At 38.2% G+C, this 9,823-nt stretch overlaps 1 protein-coding gene across 1 annotated transcript in view; it reads right to left on the minus strand.

The window, feature by feature from the left end:
* The window catches only part of LOC143984328 (gastricsin-like), a 37,683-nt gene extending 33,081 nt beyond the window's left edge, over window positions 1–4,602 (minus strand). The window contains exon 1 of the mRNA XM_077484567.1: window positions 4,547–4,602. Coding sequence (XP_077340693.1) covers window positions 4,547–4,602 — 56 coding nt within the window. The remainder of the gene's footprint in view (window positions 1–4,546) is intronic.
* Between the last annotated feature and the right edge of the window lie 5,221 nt (window positions 4,603–9,823).

Raw genomic sequence — 9,823 nt, forward strand, 5'->3', positions numbered from 1 at the left:
TCATTTTTTTTAAATTGTTATTGTACTGAATTTTTTTTTTTTGTATTGAATAGAGCTGCACGATTAATTGTTAAGAATCGAGATCGCGATTCTTTTTCCGCTCGCGATCTTAAAGCGGATTCCACCCAAAAGTGGAACTTCCGCTCATTGTACTCCTGTCTTTGACGTCACCTCGGGCTCCCTCCTCCTCCCTCCTCCTTCCACGGTCACCAGGCCAGTAGGAGAGAGGCGCATGTGCACAAGGGTACCCGACGTGAAGCTGTAAGGCTACACTGCCGGATTCCCTTACTCGCAATGGAGGCGGCAGCACCCGACAGCTGATGGAAACATCACCACCGGGGCCGACATCGCTGGACTCCGGGACAGGTAAGTGTCTGATTATTAAAAGTCAGCAGCTGCAGTATGTGCAGCTGCTGGCTTTTAATTTTTGCAGTAGTGGGCGGACCTCTGCTTTAACAAAGCATTTTCCCGATTCTATGCAGAGTTATCTGATCAAGCCGACAGCTGTAAAAAAAACAAAAAACAGACAAGTCTGGCAAGTTTCACAACATTCCTAAGCTGCTGTGCTAACTATAAACATTGTAACATTTTATTGTTTTGATCAAAGGAATGAACTTTGGTCTGTAAATGAGGGGAGTTTAACCACTTAAAGGCTAAACTTTTTTCTGACACTTGCTGGTTTCAAGTTAAAATCATTATTTTTTGCTAGAAAATTACTTAGAACCTCCAAACCATTATTTATATATATATATATATATATATATATATATATATATATATATATATATATATATATATATAGATATAGATATAGATATATAGATAGATAGATAGATAGATAGATAGATAGATAGATAGATAGATAGATAGATAGATGGATAGATAGATAGATAGATAGATATAAATAATGGTTTGGAGGTTCATTTTTTATTTTTGCAGAGACTCTGGAGAATAAAATAGTGGTTGTTGCAATATTTTATGTCATACTGTATTTGCACAGCGGTCTTTCAAATGCAATTTTTTGGGGGAAAAAAATACACTGTAAAAATACACTTTAATGAATAAAAACAAACTAAACAGTAAAATTTTTGTATAATGTGAAAAATGATGTTCCCCTGCGAGAATTGTGATCATTATGCTAAGCAAAAAAATCATGATTCAAATTTTTCCCAAAATTGTGCAGCTCTAGTATGGAATAAAATAATGATCTTTTAAGAGAAATTTGCTCTGTGTATATACTCCGGAGGTTTAGAGCAATGATAAAGTTCCTTCTTCTACTTTACATTTTCTGTATTTTGCTATTTATGGATGTGGTGCTCAGGTTGCCCACCCATACCATTTCTACTTTGATTGATCTCAAGGTCACCTTGCCAATGCATATCTTTATAGGGCATGATAGCTAGGGGAAAAACTGTACTACCCTTTTTCCATTGGTGCCCAAAATACATGCTCATCAGACAGTCAAATGTTAGTTTTTAAGTAGCCGATTTAACCACTTGACCTCTGGTAGATTTCATTTTTTGCGATACGGCACTACGTTACTTTAACTGACAATTGTGCGGCCGCGCAATACTGTACTCAAATGAAATTGATGTCCCTTTTTCCCACAAATAGAGCTTTATTTTGGTGGTATTTGAGTACTTGAACAACCCACAATTTAAAAAAAAATATATATTTTTTTATTTTCTGCTATAAAACATATCCAATAATAAAATGTAAAAAATCAAATGTCTTCATAAATTTAGGCCACTATGTATCCTGCTGCGCATGCTTAAAAAATCCCAATAAGCATATATTAATTTGGTTTGTACAAAAGTTATAGTGTCTACAAACTGTTTTTTACTAGGAATGGTGGTGATTAGCTACTTATAGCGGGACTGTGATATTGTGGCCGACAAATTGAACACTAACTGACAATTTTGACACTTTTTGTGGACCAGTGACACTGATATAATGATCAGTGCTAAAAAAATATGCACTGTCACTGTAATAATGACACTGGCAGGGGGTAACATCAGTGGCAATCAAAGTGTTAACTGTGCGCCTAACCAGTGCTTGCGTATTGTGTGGGAGGTGCTTTTACTTGCCAAAGGCATTAATCCATGTTCCTGCTTTGCAGTTACACAGGATCAATGTCTTCCCTACTGCCTTGTTTACATCGGTAGATTGCCATTCTGGCTCTCTGTTTAATGATCGGTGGGTCCTGGAGGACATTTAGTCCACCCTACCCGCAGATCAGCTCCCGTTGTGTATAATCACAGCGAGAGTGGGTTGCTGGCAGTGCGCATGGACGTCCCAGACCCATAAGTGCAGGATCACGAGCAGAGCGGCCTTGCCGATGTATATGAGTCATACAGTTGGCAAGCGGGTAAAGACTGGGAATGCATGTGGTATCTGTCACCTTAGACTTTAGTTTAATAATTTGCCCTATAATAAACATTTTATACTGTAACATACCTTTTTAGTGATACTTTTTTTCTATAGAGAAAAATATAGTGTAGGGTACTTCTATAACATTGCTTAACTAGTGTATAAGTGGTAAACTGTGGGTTAAAAGCCAAGCATAACTTGTGTGGTGATTGTCTGGTCAAGCAACAATCCTTATCTGACATATTTTTAGGCTAGCCATATACAGTATCTCAGAAAATTGAGTACACCCCTCACATTTTTGTAAATATTTTATTATATCTTTTCATGTGACAACACTGAATAAATTACACTTTATTAACTCAACACACAACCATTAATGTCTAAACCGCTGGCAAAAAAAGTGAGTACACCCCTAAGTGAAAATGTCCAAATTGGGCCCAATTTGCCATTTTCCCTCCCTGGTGTCATGTGACTCGTTAGTGTTACAAGTTCTCAGATGTGAATGGGGAGCAGGTGTGTTAAATTTGGTGTTATTGCTCTCATTCTCTCATACTGGTCACTGGAAGTTCAACATGGCACCTCATGGCAAAGAACTCTCTGAGAATCTGAAAAAAATAATTGTTGCTCGACATAAGCATGGCCTAGGCCAGTGATGGCGAACCTTGGCACCCCAGATGTTTTGGAACTACATTTCCCATTATGCTTATGCACTCTGCAGTGTAGTTGAGCATCAAAAAAATGTCGTTCCAAGACATCTGGGGTGCCAAGGTTCGCCATCGCTGGCCTAGGTTATAACAAGATTGCCAAGACCCTGAAACTGAGATGCAGCACGGTGGCCATGATAACGAACCCAAACACACCTCCAAGACGACCACTGCCTTGCTGAGGGTAAAGGTGATGGACTGGTCAAGCATGTCTCCAGACCTAAACCCAATTGAGCATCTGTGGGACATCCTCAAATGGAAGGTGGAGAAACTCAAGGTCTCTAACATCCACCAGCTCTGTGATGGCATCATGGAGGAGTGTAAAAGGACTCCAGTGGCAACATGTGAAGCTCTGGGGAACTCCATGCCCAAGAGGGTTAGGGCAGTGCTGGAAAATAATGGTGGCCACACAACATATTGACAGTTTGGGCCCAATTTGGACATTTTCACTTAGGGGTGTGCTCACTTTTGTTGCCGGTGGTTTAGACATTAATGGCTGTGTGTTGAGTTATTTTGAGGGGACAGCAAATTTACACTGTTATACAAGCTGTACACTCACTACTTTACATTGTAGCAAAGTGTCATTCCTTCAGTGTTGTCACTGATATAATAAAATTTTTACAAAAATTTGAAGGGTGTACTCACTTTTGTGAGATACTATATGTTAAGATTTTAGCATTAGTAGATTCCCGCAGCCATGCTTAATCTCAATTTCTGGCTATGGCATTCTACCAACAGCTGCTCCTGCAGCTGCCAGAATACATAAACAATTATCTCATTGGCTAATTTAACTGTTCAATTTTGAAAAATCTTAGATTTAAGCTCTTAATGGAAGCAATAAAAGAATAATGACATGGAATATGACTTTCATTTATTTTTTCAGTGCAGAAACAATGGAAGTGGAAGAGCAGGATCATTTTCATCGATAACTGTGACAGGGCAGTTCAAAAAACTTTAAAATAACCACTGCAGAGTGTCTTACCACTTGTTGCACCCAATACAATGAAATCATACACATGCAATACATGCATTATCGTGCAAGTCACTGTAGCTGAAATATGAAACACTTTTTGTCATTCTGCATTATTACCCTTTACCAATAAACTCAAACAATAAAATAAAAATGAAATTTATATTATAATAGGGGAAAATATTCCAACTTTGCTTAGCATAAGACATTCTGGGGGTTATTTACGAAAGGCAAATCCACTTTGCCCTGAAAGTGCACTTGGAAGTGCAGTCGCTGTAAATCTGAGGAGTAGATCTGAAATGAGTGGAAGCTCTGCTGATTTTATCATCCAATCATGTGCAAGCTAAAATGCTGTTCTTTATTTTCCTTGCATGTCCCACTCGGATCTACAGCGACTTTACTTCCAAGTGCACTTTCAGTGCAAAGTGGATTTTCCATTAGTAAATAACCCCCTCTCTGTTCATGCTAAGGGAAAGTTCTATACAATATGGGTGGGACTCACCTTACCAGCCCCTCTGACAGCTGAAGGCATAGAAACGTGAACACCACCCACTTCATGATTTGTCTCTTCTCACTTTGGAAAGATATGAGATCAACTATCTGAAATGATTCTTTTTATATTGTAAGACTGCAAGTTTCTTGGTCACCTTTAGACCAATCAAAGGCTTTATCTCAAAGATGCAATATTTCCATATACATTTCCAAATGATAAGAGAGTTTTGTTTGACCGAGAGACACTACATGTATGCCAAGAATTACTTTTCTGTTGGCTTTAACTTTGAAGTGTCCTTTTTTAAGATTTCTTTCTTTGAGGTACTGAGCTGTGATAATACAAATTAAGATTTGAATATTTGTTTTACAATATAAATAGCTGATTGTGTGATTATAATTTTATGCCCTTGCAAAATGTTTACTTTTTGATGACAGTCATTCAAATTTAGATGTTTGGAATACACAGTGATTTGAAAAGCTTGTTGTATTTAAATGTGCTTATGAATCAAAACTTTGTATTTATCATTTGTCATTATATTTTGCATATATTTTTTTTGTTTAAGTTTATTATTATTTCTTTATTAGTGTATAGGATGGTAAAGTTGGGGGCAGAGGTGTGGAAAAATACAGATGGCTGTGGGGAGAAATGCAAACATGGCAGGGGAAGATGCAGAACATAAGAATGTAGCTGTAAGTGAAAAATGTGAAGACTAATGCCGCGTACACACGACCGGACTTAGGTCCGACAGACTTTTGACGGAGTTCTGACGGAGTTCTGACAGAGTTCTGACGGACTTTCCGAATGAACGGACTTGGCCACACACAATCACACCAAAGTCCGACGGATTCCAACGTGATGACGTACGACTGGACTAGAATAAGGATGTTCATAGCCAGTAGCCAATAGCTGCCCTCGCGTCGGTTTTTGTCCGTCGGACTAGCATACACACCAGCGGATTTCTCAGTAGGAACTGGGTCCGGCGCAGTTCTGTCTGGAAAATTTGAAACATGTTCCATTTCTAAAGTCTGTGAGACTTTTGCAAATCAAAAGTCCGCTGCAGCCCACACACGATCGAATGGTTTGCCGGAATCATTCCGTCTGACTTTTGATGTTGAAAAGTCTGGTCGTGTGTACGCGGCATTAGCAAGAATTGCAGCAAAAATGTAGGTAGTTGGGGTCAGCACAGGCAGTAGGATGATTGTGAGAAGGAACACAGGCAGGGTGGGAGAAGTTGGCAGTGGTGGTAAAAGTATGAAAATACTGAATACTGTATATATGTACATACAGTGTATTTTTTTCTTTTGGAGGTTAAAGCGGTTGTATACTCAAATTTTACACTTTTACCTACAGGTAAGTCTATAATAAGGCTTACCTGTAGGTAAAATTAATATCTCCTAAACCTGTACGGCTTAGGAGATATTCCCTATGCATACAGCCGCTGAAGTCAGCGGCACATGCGCTCTGAATGCCCCAGCTGAAGGTCCAGCAGCGTTGCCGGACCTTTCCGGGAAGAATTGCGGCCCCAGCCACTCACAGCGCTGGAGCCGTGAACCTGAAAGACACGCCGAGGGCAAGATGTCAGCTCCCTTGGCGTGGACCGGGCACCAATACAGGGGCTTCGTTCTGAGGTACGTATTTGATAATGAGCTAGTATGCGCTTCATACTAGCTCATTATACCTTTGCCTTGCAGGGTTTTTTTTTTTTTCCTTTTTTTTTTTTATGTGCGAGTTTACTACCGCTTTAATGTAATGCTCAGTTTTTTCAGTGAAAAATAAGACGTGTAACCCCAAAAAGTACAGCGCTATTCTTCAATAAATTAGTGATAAATAAAAATATATATGAAAAAAGAAATTTATATCGTGAATGAAGCAGCAACTTATTATGTGAGATACCCACAAACCAAATCCTAGTTAATTTTCAAAAAAGCTGCGCTGAGAATGATCCAAAAATTATTTGTGAAAAATAAAGTGCTAAAAAAACAATGTTATACCAACTCTAATTAAAAGAATGTGTATATTCAAAAAATAGTTCCAAAAAGAATAAAATATTAATTATATTAATTTTCCATATCACCATCTACATAAAAAAGAGTTCATTTCATATAGAAAAAAATAATAGATCCTCTTTGATTGTAGTTCCCACCGTGAAACACACCACACCGGTAAAGGGAAAAGGGTGTCCTCAAAGATGCAGAAAACAGAACTCCACCACCAATATCACTGCCGCTTACCAGCTAGACTGGTCCCATCACAGAGACCAGATATGGCCACACATAAGAAAACACTCCTTCTGCACATGGACCACCAGGAGGATACAGCTCTGTTCAGGCGTTTGGACTGATCATACGGCTACACCACTCATTGCCCGGTACATACAGAAACAAGAAGGGTCGCCATAGTGTAATAAATTCTTAGGTTTAATAAATAAATAAAAGATTGCACTTACATCCAATTAGGAAAATAGGTCGCTGTATAACAAGTAACAATATGGAGTGGCGTATTGACGTCATCGCGTTCCACGCTGAACCCGGAAGCAACGGGCAGCGTTCACGAAGCCGGCCGGCAATATTGTTACTTGTTATACAGCGACCTATTTTCCTAATTGGATGTAAGTGCAATCTTTTATTTATTTATTAAACCTAAGAATTTATTACACTATGGCGACTCTTCTTGTTTCTGTATGTACCGGGCAATGAGTGGTGTAGCCGTATGATCAGTCCAAACGCCTGAACAGAGCTGTATCCTCCTGGTGGTCCATGTGCAGAAGGAGTGTTTTCTTATGTGTGGCCATATCTGGTCTCTGTGATGGGACCAGTCTAGCTGGTAAGCGGCAGTGATATTGGTGGTGGAGTTCTGTTTTCTGCATCTTTGAGGACACCCTTTTCCCTTTACCGGTGTGGTGTGTTTCACGGTGGGAACTACAATCAAAGAGGATCTATTATTTTTTTCTATATGAAATGAACTCTTTTTTATGTAGATGGTGATATGGAAAATTAATATAATTAATATTTTATTCTTTTTGGAACTATTTTTTGAATATACACATTCTTTTAATTAGAGTTGGTATAACATTGTTTTTTTAGCACTTTATTTTTCACAAATAATTTTTGGATCATTCTCAGCGCAGCTTTTTTGAAAATTAACTAAAAATAAGACGTGCACAGCCATAATATTGATTTTATATGTTGTCTTTACCAGTTTTTGCAACCGATTACTGCTTATCCAATTTTACCATTAAGAACAAAGAAACATCTATGGATGTTGTGGCAGCTTTTCTATCAGAACTCTGTAAAATAAGTATCATGTGTTCATGCCCTCTGATTCCTCTTGTAACAAATTGTAATGTAACTGTAATGTCTACCTTTATTTTGTTAAGCGCTGCGCAAACTGTTGGCGCTATATAAATCCTATATAATAATAATAATGTGTTGGTAATTTAATGGAGCAGTGAAAAGAAGTGGGAGTTGAGGTGGGCCAAAGGTTATTGATAACACTCCAATTAGCACATGCATTAATTCCTTTTTATTACTGACTAAACAGTTGCAGAAGGTCACCTTTGGATAGGTAAATAAATATGGAAGGTTTATTCAACTTTTATTTACTTTTATGGAGACTTACAGCACCTTTCCTGGCACACATTCCACTTCATAACCAGTAATCATTTTCTTTTATTGCTTTTTCCTGTTTATCATAGAGCACATTCCGTTATACAGTACGCCCTTGTACACACGGTCGGACATTCCAACAACAAAATCCATTGGATTTTGTCTGACGGATTTTGTCCAACGGATTTTGTCCGAAACTGGTGTTGCATACACACAGTCGGACAAAGTTGTCGGAAAATCCGATCATTCGTAACGTGAGGACGTAATTTAGTTACAACGGGACTACGTTCAGGCTAGTAGCCAATAGCTTTGGTCTAGGAATTTGATCTGAGCATGCGTGGCACTTTGTCCGATCAGAATTATCTACAAATGAGTCCGATCGGATCATGTTGTCGGAAAATTTTATAGCCCAGCTCTAAAACTTTGTCTGTCGGATATTCCGACGGAAACAGTCCGATGGAGCCCACACATGGTCGGTTTATCCGACAACACAGTCCGATCAGACATTTTGCTTCAGGATGTCTGACCGTATGTACAAGGGCTTAGATATATAATTCTGAGTTCATTACATAGTACTTTATATTTTATCAAAATGTTTTCTTATTGTTGTTGTTATGTGTTAAATCATAATTTTTATATTTTATGTTCATATTTTATTTGCTAAGGGCAAATGTCAGCCATAAATTTAATATATAGTAGTTCACCAAATTGTGCAATGCCAAGCAGAGAAATAATAGCTAAACAACAAAGCAGTATACTGGATAGTGCAGATAAATTACTTTTTAATAATTGGAATATAGATAAAATTGCACTTACGATGAAAAACTCAATCCAAGCATACCACCAGGCAACATAACTCCTGTCCAGCAGTAGGTCACAAATACATTTGTAAGGCAATCTCATCAAACAAACAGACTGAAGTAGAAATAGGATGCAGAGATGGCACTGTGGTAATGGCACTGAGTAGAGACCATGGGAAAAAAAGGTAGGTACATTTTTCCACAGGTTACCAGCTTGGTCCCCTTTATTATTATAATTTATGAACAATTTATGCCAGCTTGCTTGATAAACTAGAATTGTACCCGTATTTGTGATCTGATATTGGATGGGATGGGTTATTTTGCCTGGTGATATGTAGTTGTACCTACATTTCATTTATTAAAAAGTGATTTATCTGTGCTATCCAGGCTGCTCTGTTTGCTTCATCTTCATGTAGTTATTTTGCTTTTGTATAAATGTTGAGCTGGCATAAATGAGCAGTTTTCCTAGACACCAATAAAGTGTGTTACACATAGGTGTGCCGGGTGTGCCTGGGCACATCCTAATCACCCTGTGCAGTGCAGATTTCCCCAAAGTCCACTGCGCTACTGACACCATCCACTGTCCTACTGACACCGTCCATGTTTTAAAGTGTTTGTTTACTTTTATTTATAAGAGTGTTTGTGTGTGTGTATGTATATATATATATATATATATATATATATATATATACACTGAGCAAAACTATAAACGTAACACTTTTGTGTTTGTCCCTATTTATCATGAGCTGAAAACAAAGATCTATGACTTTTTCTATGTACACAAAAGCCCTATTTCTCTCAAATATTGTCACAAATCTGTCTAAATCTGTGTTAGTGAGCACTTCTCCTTTGCATCCACCTCACAGGTGTTGCCTATCAAT

Source organism: Lithobates pipiens, unplaced genomic scaffold, assembly GCF_037356315.1.
Source record: "Lithobates pipiens isolate NorthernLeopardFrog02 unplaced genomic scaffold, aLitPip1_a1.2 Scaffold_16, whole genome shotgun sequence".
Taxonomy (NCBI): domain Eukaryota; kingdom Metazoa; phylum Chordata; class Amphibia; order Anura; family Ranidae; genus Lithobates; species Lithobates pipiens.